Source organism: Lutra lutra, chromosome 13, assembly GCF_902655055.1.
Source record: "Lutra lutra chromosome 13, mLutLut1.2, whole genome shotgun sequence".
Classification (NCBI taxonomy): domain Eukaryota; kingdom Metazoa; phylum Chordata; class Mammalia; order Carnivora; family Mustelidae; genus Lutra; species Lutra lutra.
Window position 1 is genome coordinate 62,182,210 of NC_062290.1, and position 19,841 is coordinate 62,202,050.

The 19,841-nt window shown below is 40.0% G+C and overlaps 2 protein-coding genes across 5 annotated transcripts in view; one reads left to right on the plus strand and one right to left on the minus strand.

Moving 5' to 3' along the window:
• Nucleotides 1-2,796, plus strand: part of NCBP1 (nuclear cap binding protein subunit 1) — a 38,487-nt gene extending 35,691 nt beyond the window's left edge. For both annotated transcript variants that reach the window (XM_047700279.1, XM_047700280.1), the window contains 3 exons: nt 583-711; nt 1,270-1,383; nt 2,266-2,796. In XM_047700279.1, coding sequence (XP_047556235.1) covers nt 583-711; nt 1,270-1,383; nt 2,266-2,379 — 357 coding nt within the window. In that variant the 3' untranslated portion in view covers nt 2,380-2,796. The remainder of the gene's footprint in view (nt 1-582; nt 712-1,269; nt 1,384-2,265) is intronic.
• Nucleotides 2,088-19,841, minus strand: part of XPA (XPA, DNA damage recognition and repair factor) — a 30,000-nt gene continuing 12,246 nt past the window's right edge. The window contains exons 4-7 of one of the 3 annotated variants that reach the window (XR_007122301.1): nt 16,302-16,467; nt 14,507-14,624; nt 4,983-5,947; nt 2,088-4,520 (exon numbers count right to left, since the gene is read on the minus strand). Coding sequence is in view for 1 of the 3 variants with exons in the window: in XM_047700287.1 (XP_047556243.1) it covers nt 5,799-5,947; nt 14,507-14,624; nt 16,302-16,467 (433 nt within the window). In the remaining 2 variants the exon portion in view is untranslated. Of the gene's footprint in view, nt 5,948-14,506; nt 14,625-16,301; nt 16,468-19,841 lie in introns of all 3 variants that reach the window. The other 2 variants (XR_007122300.1, XM_047700287.1) reach the window with 2 other exon arrangements.

The window sequence follows — 19,841 nt, forward strand, 5'->3', positions numbered from 1 at the left end:
GAAAACGTTCAGTCCTTCTCAGGCAGTGTTTGAGTATAAAGAACTGTGTTTATAATTATTTGTAAAACATATTAAGAGATCTTCAAACAGAAACACACATAAGGTTACATATCGATCAGGTGACAGATACAAGCTACAAGGCTCCCAAGAACCTAACCCTGTCCTTCCCCAAGCAGTGGTTCAGGGTTCACAGCTAATGCATAAACATAACGATGGTGAGTAACAAGAATCTACATTTTCCGTAGAGCTTAATTAACGCTGTTTTCATTTTGAATGGAAGAAAAATGTGACACACACTTCCTCCCTGAATGGGTTGTCTTATAGCTCACTTCTGCTGGGATTGCAGACATGCCCACCTGCTGTCATCTAAGACAGTTGCCCCAAAGTTTCCCTGGCCTGGATAAGTGCCCCAGGACTGTTGGGGTACGTGTGTGCATTTAGGGGAGCGGAGTACTTTCACCTTAGAATACCAGCCTCCAAGTGGCCTTGACCAGACACAAGAACAGCCTTGCCCTTCCTTGATGAGGTTAGCATGCTGGAATTCAGAATGGCATTTTCCTTCTGTTCGTGTGCCTCCTGCAGCGAAGTGACGATGACGACAGAAGCAGTGATAGGAAAGATGGGGCTCTGGAGGAGCAAATAGAAAGATTGCAGGAAAAAGTGGAATCTGCTCAGAGTGAACAGAAGAACCTCTTCCTCGTCATATTCCAGGTATCTTGGCTTGGGACACTGATAGGTTAAAAAAAAAAAAAATCTACATATTTCTTTAGATTTCAAAAATTTTATAATCATAAAAATCACTTATGAAACTTTAAAATACAAAAATTTACAAAGGACGTAAAAGTTCACTACTTGAAGGTAACCGTGTGTACCCCCCCCGTCTGCGTGCTCGCCTAGCGTTCTTACAGGACCGTTTCTCAGACTGTGCGAGGATGCTTGAAGTCCCTCCCTCTGTTCAGTTATTCCCAACGGTTGATCATTTTATACCTACATTTCTGATTAGGTCCTTAAAAACAGATGCTGAGAAAAGCATAGTAATCTAGATATTAAAGCTGTTCGTGTACTGGAAAAAAGGCTACACTCATGTTAGCACTGGTCTGTGTTTCTAGACTGACAGCACGTGTTGACTTAGGAAAGTTGGTGATACATACCACGAAGAGCATGTGGAACAGGAATGCCTTTGAGGGCTCTTGGTCAAAAATGTGATTGTTTTCTGAAGTAGAAAAATTCTTCCTGTCACACTGCTTTAACTTTGCACCCCCTTTCTAGCGTTTTATCATGATCTTGACCGAGCACTTGGTGCGATGCGAGACCGACGGGACCAGCGCGTTGACCGCGTGGTACAAGAACTGCATAGAGCGGCTCCAGCAGATCTTCCTACAGGTTTGCGGGAAACTCTGGCTAATAAACATCACTGTTCTCAGCCCCAAGAATTTTCCATTTTAAAAAACGGTCAGATTTGTCAGGAGGTTTTGTAGTACCCGTAAGGCCCTTTTACTGTCCATTTGTTCCTGCAGTGGCTCATCAGAATATTTAGGCTCGAATGGGTCCTCCAGCACCCCGATTTAGGAATTGCTGTTCTCCAGACCTTGTAGAAGTCTCTGCATGTGCGAGTCCTACAGGCACAGATAGAAGAGATTTTCATTTTCTGACCTCCCCCACCCCCCCACACAGCCTCAACAAGTCCTAGATTTTCAGTGAGACACATGAGCTATTTATTTTTGACAGATAAAATGAAGTTTGGGTTTCTTGTTTTGTGGAATAGTTTGTAGAGAATTAGCCAGTGATCTATGTTTTTGTAAAAGAAAATTTTAAATGTCTAACCAGTAAAAGGAAAATACTGCAAAGTATCTTTTCTCATGTTTCAGCAACCATAGTTTTGATCCTCTTTCCCAGGTTGTTTTTAATCTTAGGCCAGTCCCTGTCTGGGCTCCCTTTAAAGAGTCCTACTGTCTTGTCCTCATCAGTAGGGACCCAGCTGCGCCCGGTCTGGAACGCCCAGTCTGGAACGCTGCTCTGAAACATGAATTATGTTTACATTCAAATCCAGTTCTGGCTACTTTGTTTCTAAGTTATTGAACATCCTCCCTGCTTTTTTTTTTTCCCTCTACATTTTCTTAACATTGGGGCTTTTCAGGAGCCCATCCTTCCTATCAAGCATAACCACTTTTTTTCTCCTGCCCCTTCCCATTCATTCCACAACAGGGACAGGCTGCTCAAGTGGTCTTTTTCCTGACCTAAACCTCCCCTTTTCTGTGTCCACAGCATCACCAAATAATTCAGCAATACATGGTGACCCTGGAGAACCTGCTCTTCACTGCCGAGTTAGACCCGCATATCCTGGCTGTGTTCCAGCAGTTCTGTGCCCTACAGGCCTAAGGATCCTTTTATTCCCTTGTCAAGATTTTTAAAAAATATCTCAAAATAATTTGTCTTATTTTTTGATGGTTTGAATGCTTGCTTTCTTGTAGCATCCTTTCACTTATTAAAGGGGGGGGAGGGAAGAGGACGGTGAGGAATAGAGCATTTGGTTACCTTCAATGGCCCCTACAAAGCGAAAATTCCCGACTATGTGACAATGACCATAGGATGTATTATATATGTAACAGATACAACTTTTCTGGTATTTTTTTTTTCCTTAAGGCACAAAAGATAAGTGATTTAAGGTATGTGAACACTAGAGGTCCAGCTTACAAAGTAGTATATAGAACTGGTGGGTTTACTATCAAGTAGCATAGCTTTTCACAGCTCATGGATAACCTGATACGGCTGAAATAAAACTAAATGTTTTTTAAACTTCGGTATTTCATGATTTATCTCAGTCTACTTAAAAATCGCTTTCTTATTGAAGGTGTACGTCCCTCACTTCGAATTCCTTCTCTAAAGTATTTTAAGTAATATTAATAAATGTTATTCAGAGTAGCACCACCCAAATTCTTCAGTTATTTTCTAAATTAAACCACAATCTCTGGGGAGTGAAGTGGAGCCAGCCATCATTTAAAGCCTCCCTTGGTGCTGTCCAGTGTGCAGGCAGCTGTGGGAACCATGACCTTGGAGCCATCTGGTCATCTCCTCTAGTCTCAGATTTGTCCAAGATCCACTAGGGAAGTACATGTTGAACTGGCAACAGAAGTAGCTAGACTAGCTAAAACTGTACTTGGAATTCTATGTAGGTTTGAACTTTGTTTCTAAAGAACTTGGTCCAAGTAATTACTAATTCTTGAGCCTGTTTCCTATAGGGTATTAAAGCTTAGCTCAGATAAGACCGCACATGAAATAATCACGTCTAAGGGATTCCCTGACATTGCAAATCGCTAGCATTTTAAGACTTCACTAAACTTAAAAATTTATCAGCAACCCCACAACTGGTAAGTAGTGTTCCTGGTCATCTGTGCAACACGGTATTGTTAACTTACTGTGTCATAAACTGCAGAGGCAGGCATTAGCATTTTTCATATTACCCAGTTTCTTTGGTTTACCCCACATTTAGTAGCTACAGAATATAGTCTACTCAAGAGAGAAGAATTCCTAGGATTTTTAAATACCATTTAAACAAATAATGCAAGTTACCAGCAGGAAAGGGACCAACACCCAGGTTCTTGTCTAAATATTCTTTTAGTTATGCTGTTCCTCCTTCCCACAAGTCAGACATGGCTCTTGTCCTCAAGAGGCCAAAACAATAACCATTTATGGCTCTGGCAACTTTGACCCTACACTGTCCTGTAGCCTTCCCTAGCCCAGTGTACCTGCAGTTTGGCTGGTATACCTGCTGGATCCCAAGTCTAGAGGAGTTTTTCTCTTGGATCCTCTTTTCACGTGTAATATTGCTTCTCACAAGAATTCACTGGCGGGACCCTGCTCTTGTACAGTTTGGTAGCTAAGTTTATGGAAAAAAACGAAGTTGAATTTCCAAAAAAAGGCATAAGAGCAAAAACATTCAGCAGCTGCTCTCCCCACTCAAGCAGCTCATGCAGACAAAAGAACGGCAGCTCACTACCATAACCTCGCAAAGGAATCCTGTTAACTACTCTGTCAATGCCATTTAACATTTCCTTCGTCAAAGTGAACATATGCTATGTTTTCCTTGATTCTCAATCTCCCTTCCAGGAATAATTCAGGCAGTGGTTCATATGAAAATAAGTTTGCTTGGTCTTCCTGGAAAGTATTTAATAGTTTGTTACATAATTTACTAATCTGTAATTATACCTAAAAATGAGAAAGGAGGAAAAAACTTGCCAACCTGGGTAGAATACATTGTGCTGTCAGTATTCTCTGGATACTGGGATCCTCTTCAAGTGATGAAAGCGTGCATAGAAGCATACGGGAAACCAGACAAATCTAGAACTGTGCTGTCCTGATGAGATTACATGCTCAAGTGCCACATGCCACAGATTGGCCATCTTTAATCCTCACAACCGTTCTCTGCGAGATGATTGTGCCCATCCAGCAGATCAAAATACTCCCATGAAGTAACATACCCAAGGCCCACAGCTAAAAAAGAGGAATTTGAACCTAAGTTCCTGGGATTCAACGGCTTTTTATTGCCCATGCAGTTAATACAGCTGCCTAGACCCCCTCATTACTCTGTTAACATCAAGCTGGAAGCTTTTTTGTGGTACCAGGAGCATCTTGCCGCCCATTCTGAACCAGTCAGTAATTGGCATGGCACACTTAAAAAAAAAATTTGTATATATATATGTATATATATATATAAACACTGGACTAATATAGTAAACATTTCTGTGTTGAATTCTTAGAGAACGATTAGTAATTACAGTCTCAAAAGTCTATTTGAGTTGGACTAGTTTAGATTTGCCTTTCTTCAAGCAAGCATCATCTCCAGGAGAGCTGATCTAGAAAAGAAGATGATACATCTTCCTTTACATATAAACATATAAACTTCCTATTTTTTCTATTTGTAGCAACAGGACTAAAAAAGCCATGTCAAAGAACAACTTGATAATATCCAGTTTAACCTGAACAGGTTTTGTGTATGTGTATATCTATCTATCTTGCATAGATCCTATAATCAAGCACAAATCCTCTTAATAGCTGTAACTACCTTGTGATCTTTTGACAAGACAGCAAAAGTGACTAATCTTGTTCCAGATGTCTGGGGTGATGTCAGGTTGTAGTATCACTTTAGAAGTGTGAAATAAACAGAAATTATCTTCCCTCCCAGGATTAAATGAGAATACCTGTAAGCCATTTCACATCACACCCGCCTGGTCCAGTAAGTGCTCTGTAAAATGTTAGCAAGTTAGGATACACTTAGTACCTTTTCTGATCAAGAAGACAATATGGCTGTTTTTCCATTTTAATCCAGATGTGAAAATGGCTACCTCAACAAGGACATTAGGGCCTATGGTAATAAGCCATAAGGATACCGAAAGCATGATCAGACTGCCATGACTCAATTCCTGCTGTCAGGCCTTGTCCAACAACAGCTCCCCACTCCCTCATGTGGAGACAGGGTCTAGAAGACCTGGCTAGCCTCTGGGGCGCAGGATCTACTACTGTCCCTGTTGTTTCCTAGAAAAATTCACTTCAGTTGCCCTTACCAAAAAGTTCTTCCTCCTATTCCAATCTAGGGTTTGGTTCGGTATATTTCTCAACTTTAGCTCGAAGCTGACTTTTGAACCTATTCCACCCCCTTGGCTCTAATCCCTACTGTAGAGAAAAGCAATCACAGACCCAGTATTTGCCCACAACCAGACCAGAAACTGAAGCTGTAACATATATATTTCTTCGGAAGCGTTATTTACACAAGTGTCCCATTCATCTGTGAATAACTTAAGTCACATCTTCTCATAGGTCAGCTCATGGCCACACACAGTACAAGTCTTCCGATACACGTCCTCCTCTAGGTTTTCCTCTGGTCCATACTCATGCTGATGAGCAACTGTCTCCCTTTTCCACACACTGCTTCTTATCGCTCGCCGTAATTCTAAGAAAATAAATAAAAGCCGTTTTTCAGTGATGCTATTCAGCTGAAGCCCAAATCCATCAAGGTGTAATGTAAACCAAATATGGTTTACATTAATTTTATAACAAATCAAAATTGACTCTATAACCTTAGCCAGCTTGGTCTGTGAAATTACTGTTGGAGCCATGTGAAATGGGAGAGAGAGAAATGGGGTAAGTGGGTTAGAGGGACAGTAAAACAAAAAATTCAGAAGAGGAGTAAAAGAGGATTTCAAAAAATGGGATTTGTTCAAGTAGCTAAGAAAAATGATGCCACAGCAGGAAAGAGGGGGTCAGTCAGCTGGATAATTCAGGACAAGACCCATTTCCAAGTCCCGTACATCACTTCTCTAAGAGGCAGGCCAAGCTGTGCTTGCAATAGAACCAGAAAGCCAAGAAGTCTGCTGTTATGCTGGGGTTTCATCCTAGAGCAACTGCCTGTGCACCCGACCTGAAGTCCATTCAATACCTTATAAAATGAAAGCAGTATTTTAGGAGAGGGATTCCTAATTATTGCAAAGGACAACCTAAATATAAGAATCAAAGCCAATTAAGAACTGGAAAGAAGGACAGTTTTTCTTTTGGTTTTGGTGTTTTTTGGTTTTTGGGTTTTTTAAAGATTTTATTTATTTATCTGACAGAGATCATAAGCAGGCAGAGAGGCAGGCAGAGAGAGAGAGAGAGGAGGAAGCAGGCTGCCCGCTGAGCAGAGAGCCCAATGAGGGGCTCAATCTCAGGACCTTGAGATCATGACCTGAGCCGAAGGCGCGGCCTAACCCACTGAGCCACCCAGGCGCCCACCCCCTTTTTTTTTTACTTACTTATTTTACAGGCCGGGAAATGGAACAAAAATAGCATGTGACCTCAAGTCATCTATTCCAGAGCTTAGAACTTTTCCATTGTATCATGTTAAAATGTCATTAAAAAAAAAAAAACAAAAAACTGTTGGATACTTTGAAAAGTAACTAAGCCAATCACATGTAGAAAGTTCATACTGCATTACCTGAAGGAACCAAATGCTTAGTGTTAACTGGAAATTAACAAGCTAATAACTTCAATTTCTGGTTTAATGAACAGCAACACGAGTCATTTACATTTTTTTATTCTGACCAGTGATCCATCAAGCCCAGCTCGGACAGCACGCTACCTAAGGAGGAGTAGGTTACATATCTCAACCATAAAAATCACTGTACACTAAGCGATCACACATTTTCTTTAATTCTCTTTAGATTTATTAGTAGTATCAAAATACTTGAGCCTTTGTATTTCGGCCCTTATTGTATCTTAGGGATAAACAGCTGGGAGTGCTATGTACCAGGCACTGTTCTAAGCACTTTATCTATAAACACATTTAATCCTTACAATCCTTGGAGAGAAGTACAACTACCATCCTAATTTTAACATGAGAAAACCAAGGCCCAAAGAAGTTACATTCATTGTGCCTAATATCAAACTGCTAGCTGATGGCGAAGGCGTGGTCTGTCTCACGTTCCTGTTAACCACGAAAGCTATGCTGCCCTTCCCCACCTCTGGTGTGAGAAGCCCTGGATCTCAGACCACTGTTTTCAGGCTTCAGCGTACACACCTCTAGACAGTTTCCAAACTAGGGGGAAAATCATCTTCATTCAAACAATAATCTGTATTCCTATATTCTGTCACATTCTGAAGGTGGCAATTTTTTCTAGACATACCTAGAATGCCCTATCCATTTTTTTTTAACCTTAAGGTATTTCTAAATAAAAAATGAAATCATGTGCTGACTAGCACAGATGCCTCATGGTTTCAGTCAATGACAAGAAGAGGTCTCCTGTTTGAGTTCCAATAGCTCCCCTCCAAATCTGTTCTGATACAAGGTACCCCATCTGCTTTTCCTTTACTCCACTGAGAAAACGCTCTCAAAATCTGACTGCAACCCGGTCACTGCTAAACACTAACCTCTAACTTGAGCATTATGTGAACTCAGGAAGAGAAAGAAGAGAGCTATTTGCTTAACACTAGAATACTGACAACAAAATCTAGTTTACTATCCATAACTGGTCATAATTGTACATAAGGTTTTTACTGACTTTATGGCTTTTTCTTCCCATCCTTCAGCTAGTGTATCAAGAATAATGACAAGAAATAAAGCCATATCTGTAGTATTTACCAGACACTCCTGGAAAAAACTTGAGCTAGAAGATAAGGAAGTACTAAAACACTGGTATGTTGATCATTTTCTTGCCTTCTTTCCCTTCCTGAACAATCTAGTCCCAAAAGCCATTAAGTGGAGCAAGTAAAGCAGGCATCTGTGGTAGGGAAGAGGGGGCCCAAGAAAAGTGAGGAGCTCCCTACAGTGAAGGCTGCTAGCAAGAGTGACGGGAAATTACGTACAGGGGCATCAATTGAATAACTACATTACAGATTGTGCAAATCAGGTCTCTCACTCTCAGAGAAGGGAGTTACAAACAAGGGGAAAAAATGAGAATGAATTCTAAAATCCTAGATTAGAACTGGGTATGTGAGTGTGAACTCAAGGTGTTAATTTATAACATATATGGGCAGACATAAAAATACAGACAATACACGTTTTGTGCTAGAAAGCAGAAGTTCTTGACAAGACATGGCAAAAGGACAGAGGAGCTTGCTTAAAGATTCCTTTTGGCCCAAATCTCAATCTTAACACCAAAATAAGTACAGAAAATGAATCAAAAGCCAAGGAGAAGAACAGGAATTCATGAATCCATACCGATAATAAAATGGCAGAAAGGACGCTGCAGATCACTCTGGGGTAAGGATATAACCGCTGTATCCTCTATACTATACTTATCTTTGCAATCTTCTGGAACTTTTTGAATTTATTTCCAAATAAAAACTTAAAAAGTAGTTTGCTTGAAGGGGCCAAATTTGAGACCATTTGAGTCTGAAAATAACAGGAATGGACTGTAACACTGATTTGAGCAAAAGAATCCATGAATCCGACTTAATACTAAAAGAAGCCAAATAATAATTATAGGAAGAATAACAGAAATAGAAAGTCACCATTTATATCCCGCCTAGTAACAAGAGTCATACCATGTGCTAAAACCCAGGAGTGAGACTTAAGGAAGGAGATGCTCACCCGGTACCAGAGTCCACCCCATAGATTTCCTCGTAATTATAATGGGGAAAGGATACCTAGACAACAGACAAATCTAGCAGACACCACCCCAACCACGCTAGCAAACAGAAGATCCCCTCTCAGCTGACAGCATGTGTCTCCTGATGTGACACACATGGACACATCACCAGGAAAAGACTCCTACCAAAAATGCCCACAGTCTGGGGCGCCTGGGTGGCTCAGTGGGTTAAAGCCTCTGCTTTCAGCTCGGGTCATGATCCCAGGGTCCTGGGATCGAGCCCCCAGTTGGGCTCTCTGCTCAGCGGGGAGCCTGCTTCCTCGTCCTCTCTCTCTCTGCCTGCCTCTCTGCCTACTTGTGATCTCTGTCAAATAAATAAACAAAATCTTAAAAAAAAAAAATGCCCACAATCTAATTGTGTGAAAATAAGCTGCTAATAAACCTAAATGGGGGCCATTCTGCAAACTGCTGGCAGTCTCCAAAAATGTCCATAGTAGTCTGAAAAGAAAACCACTGAGGACTTAAAAGAGTAGACAGGCACCGCCCTTGATTGGCCCTGGGATCCAACAACTAAAAAGCTGTGAAGGACATCAGAATGACTGAATGTCTAGGACATACTAGACAATAGCATTATATTAACTTTACTGAGTTTGACACTGCTTTTCAGTTATACAGAATGCCATTGCTTACAGGAGATAACACGTTGAAATATTCATTACAATGTCCTCAGGCAACTCTAATGTGTTAACATTGTGTGTGTGTGTGTGTGTGTGTGTGTACACGCACACATAAACAAATGTGGCAAAATGCCAACATCTGATGAAATCAAAATTTTTTAAATGAAGTTTTTTACATTACTTCATTTAAGCAACTTAAAACTTCCAGAAAGTAGAGGTAACCACCTACTGCTGAGTGAGAAGAGGGAGGCAGAAAAGTCAGAGCCTAGATGGGTGGGAGAGCTTCTCTAGGCCCATGGGAGAGCCTCGCTAGGCCCGTGGGAGAGCTAAGGAGCCCTGGGAGCAAGGAGGGGGCACTGTGCCAGGCAGCACTGAAAGCCTAGCTGAGCTGGAGAACAAAACATGTTACCAGGTTATAACCTCCCAGTCCCACAGGCCTAGAATTTCACAGCACAGAAAGCTGTGGACTACCTCTCTGGAAATGTATAAAAATATTCACCATAAACAGTCTTGCTATGGATATCTTCAGAGAGATATTCTTTTTACCTGAAGAAGTTTCCCTTTAAATCCTTGTTTCAATGAAAAAATTTAGGTTATGCCACTCTGAAATGTGTATTTTATTTGCCTTTTTTTGAAAGGTTGTTTTATAGATATTTATCCTGTATCCAGCAACATTATTAAACTTTCTTCTAAGTTATAATAGTTTTTCAGTTCTAGTTATAATCATATTGCATTAAGTCAGTCTTTTAAAACAGATACAGCTTCTTTTCCTTTAGTTCTTCTATTGCATTGTATCCTACACTTTTGTAAAAAAGACGGCTTGTATTCAAAGAAGCCCAATACTATTTAGGAGGTAAACTTAGAGAAGAACTAGCTGAGGGAGACCAAATATTTTTATATACCTGATGGAAGGGCAGAAATTGTGACATAGGGTGCTCCTTGTTAACTAGAGGAAAAGTCACAAGGAAATATCCAAATAACATGACGCTTTGATCTTATCTTGTCCTCCTCCATACACTGAAGCAAAGGAACATGGAACTGTGTCCTTCAAACTCCACTGAGAGAAGCCCGAAAATGGTCATAAATAGAACCACAGACCCAGAATGTAAAATGTCCACACACTTAGTAGGAACTCCAAAGGGGGCTTTCTTACCCACCCTTTTGGGAGGAAAAATGCATCGTTAACAATGAAGAATTATTTTCCATTTTTTAGAAGGCTTACCTCTATCAGTACTAAGTAAGAGAAAATGGAGTCGAACTTTATTTTTTTTTTAAGATTTATTTATTTATTTGACAGAGAGAGAGATCACAAGTAGGCAGAGAGGCAGGCAGAAGAGAGGGAGGAAGCAGGCTCCCTGCTGAGCAGAGAGCCCGACGCGGGACTTGATCCCAGAACCCTGGGATCATGACCCGAGCCGAAGGCAGAGGCTTAAACCACTGAGCCACCCAGGCGCCCCTGGAGTCTAACTTTAAAGAAAAGCCTCATCTCCACCTTATTTGTGGAGAGGCGTGCAAGCCCAAAACATTTTATGTATTAGCACCAAATGAGAGATCTCATCCGGATCAAAGGCAGCATGTAGTGCATTCTTTGAAATCCAGTTAAACGGAGCAGCAGTGATGCCCTTGTTTCTACTTCTGTCTTCTTGGATCTAAGAGATCTAGTAATAACTTGAATTTGCTGACAATTCTTGCCTTTTACTTTGCCTATATTTATAAATACCTTATACTATTTATACTTAAATTTTTTCTGTAGTAAAACCAGTACTTTCTCAAACTGCTAAGCAGATCACATTTTCAAAGCAGGTAAATGTAATCTCTTACCTTTCCATAAAGAAGTAAGCTTTGTGTCAGCTTCTTTGTGGATCAAAACCAGAAGACCAAGAGGAACCAGGTTCCAATTTCTTTTCAACTAAATTTAGACTTGCTTTTATTTCTCTCTGTTCTGAGCAAACTGCACAGTAAGCTGCTTGTTCCTAATCTCTACAGTATCTACTCCACTCTCAGCCCTTTGTGGCCTAGTCAGGAGAACTGGAACTTGTTCACCGACCTCTAAAGTAAACCAACGAGAAGAAGCCATAATTAAACAGGGTACCCCACTGACCCCTGCACAGGAAAATACCGTAAGACAACAGAGCAACGCTTTTACGACTGAGAGCGTGCTCAGGTTTTCATATGCAAAGGAAACTAGAAAACACTTAGGTTTGGAGGAACCTGGAAAATACATCCACTCAGAAAAATTTCCTCAAAAAGACATGCTTCATCTCAACAAGAAAGGAACTGAATTTAAGAAACCAGTCTTAAGGGTCCATGAAAAAATTCAGGGCAAATTCAAACTCTTCCAGGAAGAGAAAAAACCATAGTTTTATCTGGTAATTAACAGCAGCAGTTTAATGTAGTGAGAAAAAAAGCCAATTACATTTGAGTTTATATTCCTTTAATACCTATGAAAATTATATAAATCTTAAAAGAATTGTTATCTTAATTCTTATAGAAAAAAGTATAAAACAGATCCTATAATCTTCTACTGTTAGTCAAATTACAGGAACTTAGCCCCATTCAGATGACCTCTTGACCAAACTACAGAGATCGGCGTATCTAAAGAAAAATTACAGATCACCCCCCTTTTTGAAGTATTTCATCACTTTGCAGGTCTCAGTTTCTAATGCCTTTATCCATATACTATTGTCTGCACCAAAACACCATCAGGAAGTGGCTTCAGGGGCAACAGAGTGGGAAGAATGGAGGCGATTCAGGTAGCTAGAGTTACCGACAACCTCAGGCTGGTCTGTAACGAGTCTGCAACTCTGCAGTCCTCTCTCAAGCCCAGTAAGAAGCTTCTGTTACTTTCCCCCTCAAAGCTTTCCTTGATGCTGGAAGAAGGAAGGGCTGAAGCAAAATCTCAGGTGAACATAGTCAATGGAAGATTAAAGGACAGGACTAAACTGAAAAAAGTCTTTCCAAAGCCCCTCAGGTGGTCCTTGCCGGGGTTTCCAGTGACCCGGTACAGCAGTGGCTCACATGGGGAAGACTCTTCAATGAAATGCTTCTAGACAGCACAGTTTGCCACAGGAAATCTAACCAAGCCAGAGAAGTGCGCTTGTCCCCTGACTCAGGAGCTGGCCTCTTAAGTCGCTAGACTTTATATAAAGACATATGTGAGGGGCGCCTGGGTAGCTCAGTGGGTTAAGCCGCTGCCTTCGGCTCAGGTCATGGTCTCGGAGTCCTGGGATCGAGCCCCACATCGGGCTATCTGCTCAGCAGGGAGCCTGCTTCCCTTCCTCTCTCTCTCTGCCTGCCTCTCTGCCTACTTGTGATCTCTCTCTCCATCAAAAAAAAAAAAAAAAAAAAAAAAGACATGTGAGGATGTTTATTATAAGGGTTTTGATAAATGTCGTAAGTATCAACAGTGCTTCCATTTTATAAGAAATATTTTTAAAGAGTTTGTGTGTAGAAAAGAACTAGAAAAGACTACTGATGGTCTCTGGGCAGGAGACTACTACAAGTTCTTCACAGTTTCCCAACTTTTCTGCACTGCACACAATCTTGTCATGGAAAGAGGGAAAAAAGATCCTCACAAGAAGAAACAAGGCAGGCTTACAATTTTTGTTGCTGTAATATTTAACGCATCTGAACTACCTTCCAAAACCTCTTCTAAATCCTAAACATAAGCAAATTTATTTATTATGGCTAAGACACTCATTTTAAATGGATGTACATAAACCCAGTAAATACGTAAGATACATGCCATCCAGACACAACCCACACGACAGCGGGCCTCTACAACTCCCACGGGAGAACACGGATGGCTACTGAGCGAGATGCTATCCAGGGACTCGGCGGTCTAGCACGGAGTGCTCCTACTGCTCCAACGCCAGCCCCCGCTGCCCGCCATCAGCACTGACCACACTCCCACAGGGGGTTAAGTTTACTTTCTCTTCTGACTGACTCGACCTCCAGCGCGGACACTAGCGCAGTGCCTGGTGATGTTACCGGAGGCACTGCTGGACAGATGGATGACTGGACAGACTTACACACAGAGGCATACATGGATGGATGGACAGGTACAGAGAAAGATGGTCAAAGGAATGGACAGACAGATGTACTGACAAAGGAATGAATATACCAATGCAGACTTTCGGTTATGAAAGCCTGCTTCCAGTCCCACCTCACTAATAACTACCGATGTAACAAGTCACTCTACCTTTTATTCACATATAACAGAAGAACGATTAGACCTGCTGACATGAGACAGCTCCTTCTAGCTACTAAATTAGAGGACTAACACTTAGGCATGATTTTTTCATTTTAAGCAATTGAAAGGTTTGCTGGTAGATACCATTTTTATAACCCGGTTAATCCTATTTAAGATTGAACAGATGCCAAATCCTCGACCAAGGATATATCCCTGCTCTACCACTGTTCCTATATAAACACATAATTCACTCTGAGAGGATTTACATGCTTTTTAGAACTGTAATACTCTGAAGTTTGCACTGAGAGCCTCAAACTTTCAGTCTTGTCTTTGAATGAAAAAAACATTCCAATCTACCGGTGACAGGTCTTTAAACAAGAACTACTTAGTAAAGTCTTTTTGCAAGTCAATAAAATACAGTCCTTCATGAGATCAATGTAGCCACTTCCTTTTCCTTTTTTTTTTTTAAGACCTTATTTTTTAAGTAATCTCTACACCCAATGTGGGGCTCAGACTCACAACCCTAAGAGCAAGAGTCTCACGCTCTGACCGAACCAGCCAGGCACCCCTCCACTTACCTTTTACTTTCTTATCAAACTTCTTCTGTTTCATTTTCTCTCGGTTTTCCTGTCGAGCTTCCTTTGCTTCTTCTAATGCTTCCTGACTACCCCAAACTTCAAGAGACCTCTTCACAATCTACAACACAGAATCCAGATTTAAATAAGCCATGATTCAGAGTTAAGTATTATAAAGTCGTAATGATTAAATCCACGGACACCAAAACATGATCTCACTCAAGGGCGATAAGTATTTGAAATTCTGAAGATTTTAAATTGTGCTAAGAAACAACTCTAATAACATCTTTATCTAAGCCTACAGAACCTCAGTAAATGTATGCTGAATTAGACGGTAAGTACAAGAGCTGGGGTCTGACTGTAATTGTTTCTCTGTTTTCACATGAATCCACAGAAGTATCAGTAGCCAGTGGGTCGGATGAGTTTTGTCACACTCACCAAAAAAATCTGCAGACCAGTTAGCCACAGCCTATGTGAACATGAGGTCATCTCCAGAAACCTCTCCCCACAGAGAATCCATCACTACTGCTCTTCTCCCTCTTAGTCCAGTAGTGACTTCTGATCTTTAGAATGTTAACTTTTTTTCTTTGTAACTGGTACCTGAAGGACCTAAAGTCTTTATTCTAGCTTAAAAACTTTGCATTCTAGTATCTTTACTCTTTATAATATTTGTTTACATTTAGGAGACTAACAAATACACTAAGAATTATGCTCAGGACCTCTCTCACAATACGTTAAGGGAACAAAAATACCAATCAAGGTAGCCAAACTCAAATTTCCTCCTGACATGATCAAACAATATCCTGGCATTTCCTAAATTCTCAAACATCACATTTTCCACACTCTAACACCCCTGCAATGCTGCAGCAACAGCGACTGGCTCACCAGTGCTTTAACAGCTGAGTCACAAAGTGGTTCAGAAGAATTGGACTCTGAATGCAAAGAAGTTTAGGAATGCTGTAATAAATCTGGTGTAGTTACGTTTCTTATATATGTATGCACAAGCATAACATACAGGAAAAAAAAAGACTATGATAAATCTAATGGCACTATTTTAGTAAGAAGATAAAAGCTTCAAGTGATAACAAGGCATTAGGTTGGCATTTTTTCATTTTTAATGATACATAAAATAGTGGTGATTCCTCTAATTAATGTGTTGTCTCCGGTTTAATAAATTTCAATAAACGATTGGCTTTACAATGTAGTTTCTTAATTTTATTTGAAGCTACTAGGATTTTCTAGTATTTTCCAATCAACCTGCTGTAAAGCAATGCCTCTCATTTTTTTTTTTTAATATAATGGCACAAAAATAGGATCTCTGTACTCTTCTGCGATAGATACGGGAGGCTCTGACCCAAAGCACTCACACTAAGCAGTAACTATCTCCACACACCACTAAAAGACCAGGAGTTGGAAAGATCTACTCTGAGACACAGGAGAGTTACAGAGACACTTGACACGGTTCCAGATGAGCATTTTCCCAAGTGGAGTTAGATTTCAGGCATCTTTGAAATTCCTGAAACTTCTTAGGATTTTCAGTGGAGGATGGGTGGCTAGGGAAATGGGGCCCAACTTTTACTCCCAGTTTAGCTCCCAAATTGTACCAGTAACATTACCTAATGTATTTGCCCCGAAATACCACACCAAAAAATCATTACTTAAGACTGTGACCCATACACAGAACAACAGAAGGAAAACAATCTTTTTAACTCTGTAAGCAAAACTAAACTAAATTACTAAGTCTACCATTAAAACTTCACCTGACAAGGGATTAAAAGGAGTATAACATATCAGAGACCTGTAATTTTAAGTAGAGTTTCATATCACCCCATTGTGAATGATGAGGATTCTTCTTCACAATAAATTTAAGAGCCGGCTCTCTTTTCTCTAAATCACAGTCTTTCAGAAGGTACTCTTGTTTGGCTTCTGTTTTTGTTATGAGCTTATGTTTATCATCAGCATCTCTGAAAACAAATTAAGTCCAGTACTGTATTAGTTATTTTAAATAAACTATGTTTTCAAATAGTCCAACAACCTAGAGGCATGCATGCCAAAACATTATTTTAAAATAGTTTTTTCTGGGCTCCTGGGTTGCTCAGTCATTATGCATCTGCCTTCAGCTCTGGTCATGATCCCAGGATTCAGGGATAGAGCCCCTCCCCGGATCAGGCTCCTTGCTTGGCTGGGATTCTGCCTGTCCCTCTCCCTCTAACCCTCTCCCTCGACACAGGTTCTCTCCCACTCACTCTGTGTACTCACTCTCTCTTAAATAAATAAAAAATCTTTAAGCAAATCAAAAACGGAGGCTCTTACTGCTAGGATAAATGAAGCAGAAGAGAGAATTAGTGATATAAAAAACTAAATGACAGAGAATAAAGAAGCTGAGCAAAAGAGAGACAACTCCTGGACCACGAGGGGAGAATTCGAGAGATAAGTGATACCATAAGACAAAACAATATTAGAATAACTGGGATCCCAGAAGAAGAAGAAAGAGAGAGAGGGACAGAAGGCATTTTGGAGCAAATTACAGCAGAGAATTTCCCTAATTTCGCAAAGGGAACAAGCATCAAAATCGAGGAGGCACAGAGAAACCCCCTCAAAATCAATAAAAATAGGTCCACACCCTGTCATCTAACAGTAAAACTTGCAAATCTCAGTGACAAAATCCTGAAAGCAGCTCAGGACAAGAGGTCTGTAACCTACAACAGTAGAAACAGTAGACTGGCAGCAGACCTATCCACAGAGACCCAGCAGGCCAGAAAGGACTGGAATGATATACTCAGAGCACTAAACAAGAAAAATATGCAGCCAAGAATACTATATCAAGCTAGGCTGTCATTGAAAATAGAGAGATAAAAAGCTTCCAGGACAAACAAAAATTAGAAGAATCTGCAAACACCAAACCAGCCCTACAGGAAATATTGAAAGGGGTCCTCTAAGGAAAGAGAGAGCCTAAAAGTAACAGACCAGAAAGGAACAGAGACAATATACAGAAACAGTCACCTTACAGGCAATACAATGACACTAAATTCATATCTTTCAATAGTTACTCTGAATGTAAATGGGCTAAATGCCCCAATCAAAAGACGAGAGTATCAGAATGGATTAAAAAAAAGACCCACTGATATGATAGGATATCCTATCATTGATATGATATCTACAAGAAACTCATTTTAGACCCAAAGACACCTCCAGATTTAAAGTGAGGGGATGGAAAATAATTTACCATGCTAATGGACATCAAAAGAAAGCTGAGGCGGCAATCCTTATATCAGATAAATTAGATTTTAAGCCAAAGACTATAATAAGAGATAAGGAAGGACACTATATCATACTTAAAGGGTCTGTCCAACAAGAAGATCTAAAAATTTTAAATATCTATGCCCCTAACATGGGAACAGCCAATTATATAAACCAATTAATAACAAAATCAAAGAAAATCATCAATAATAATACAATAATAGTAGGGGACTTTAACACCCCCCTCACTTAAATGGACAGGTCATCTAAACAAAAGATCAATAAGGAAATAAAGGCTTTAAATGATACACTGGACCAGATGGACATCACAGATTTAGAACATTTCATCCCAAAGCAACAGAATACACATTCTTCTCTAGTGCACATGGAACATTCTCCAGAATAGATCATATCCTGGGTCGCAAATCAGGTCTCAAATGGTACCAAAAGATTGGGATCATTCCCTGCATATTTTCAGAGCACGCTTTGAAACTAGAACTCAATCACAAGAGGAGAATTGGAAGAACTCAAATATGTGGAGGCTAAAGAGCATCCTACTAAGAATGAATGGACCAACCAGGAAATTAAGGAAGAATTTTAAAAATTCATGGAAACAAATGAAAATGAAAACACAACTGTTTAAAATCTGTGAGACACAGCAAAGGTGGTCCTGAGAGGAAAGTATATAGCAATACAAGCCTTTCTCAAGAAACAAGAAAGGTCTCAAATACACAACCTAATCCTACACCTAAAAGAACTGGAGAAAGAACAGCAAATAAAGCCTAAACCCAGAAGAGAATAAAGATCAGAGCAGAAACCAATGAAATAGAAACTAAAAGAATAGGAGAACAAATCAAAGAAACTAGGAGCTGGTTCTTTGAAAGAATTAGTAAGACTGATAAACCCCTAGCCAGACTTACCAAAAACAAAAGAGAAAGGACCCAAATTAATAAAATCATGAATGAAAAAGGAGAGATCACAACCGACACCAAAAAAATACAAACAATTTTAAGAACATATTATGAGCAACAATACACCAGCAAATTTGACAACCTGAAGAAATGGATACATTCCTAGAGACATATAAACTACCAAAACTGAACCAAGAAGAAAAAAAACCTGAACAGACCCATAACCAGTAAGGAGACGGAAGCAGTAATCAAAAATCTCTCAACAAGAGCCCAGGGCCAGACGGCTTCCCAGGGGAATTCTACCAAACATTTAAAGAATTAATTCCTATTCTCCTGAAACTGTTCCAAAAAACAGAAATGGAAGAAAAACTTCCAAACTCATTTTATGAGCATTACCTTGACCCTAAAACCAGACAACAACCCCATCAAAAAGGAGAATTAAATGTATGCAAAAATTCTCACCAAATACTAGCCAACAGGATCCAACAGTACATTAAAAGGATTATTCACCACGACCAAGTGGGATTTATTCCTGGGCTGCAAGGTTGGTTCAACATCCACAAATCAATCAATGTGATACATTAATAAAAGAAGAATAAGAACCATATGATACTCTCAATAGATGCTGAAAAAGCATTTGACAAAGTATAGCATCATTTCTTGATCAAAACTCTTTACAGTGTACAGATAGAGGGTAAATACCTCAATATCATCAAAGCCATCTATGAAAAACCCACAGCAAATATTCTCAAAGGGGAAAAACTGAGAGCTTTTTCCCTAAGGTCAGGAACATGGCAGGGCTGTCCACTATCACCACTGCTATTCAGCATAGTACTAGAAGTCCTAGCCTCAGCAATCAGACAACAAAAAGAAATAAAAGGCATCCGAATCAGCAAAAAGGAAGTCAAACTTTCACTCTTTGCAGATGATAAGATATTTTATGGGGAATAAATGGCTAGAACTCATACAGGAATTCAGTGAAGTGTCAGGATATAAAATCAATGCACAGAAATCAGTTGCATTTCTATAAACGAAGAGCAAGACAGAAGAAAAAGAAATTAAGGAGTCGATCCCATTTACAACTACACCCAAAACCATCTTTTTTTTTTTTTTTTTTTTTTTTTTTTGAGAGAGAAAGATCACAAGCAGGCAGAGAGGCAGGCAGAGAGAGAAGGGGAAGCAGGCTT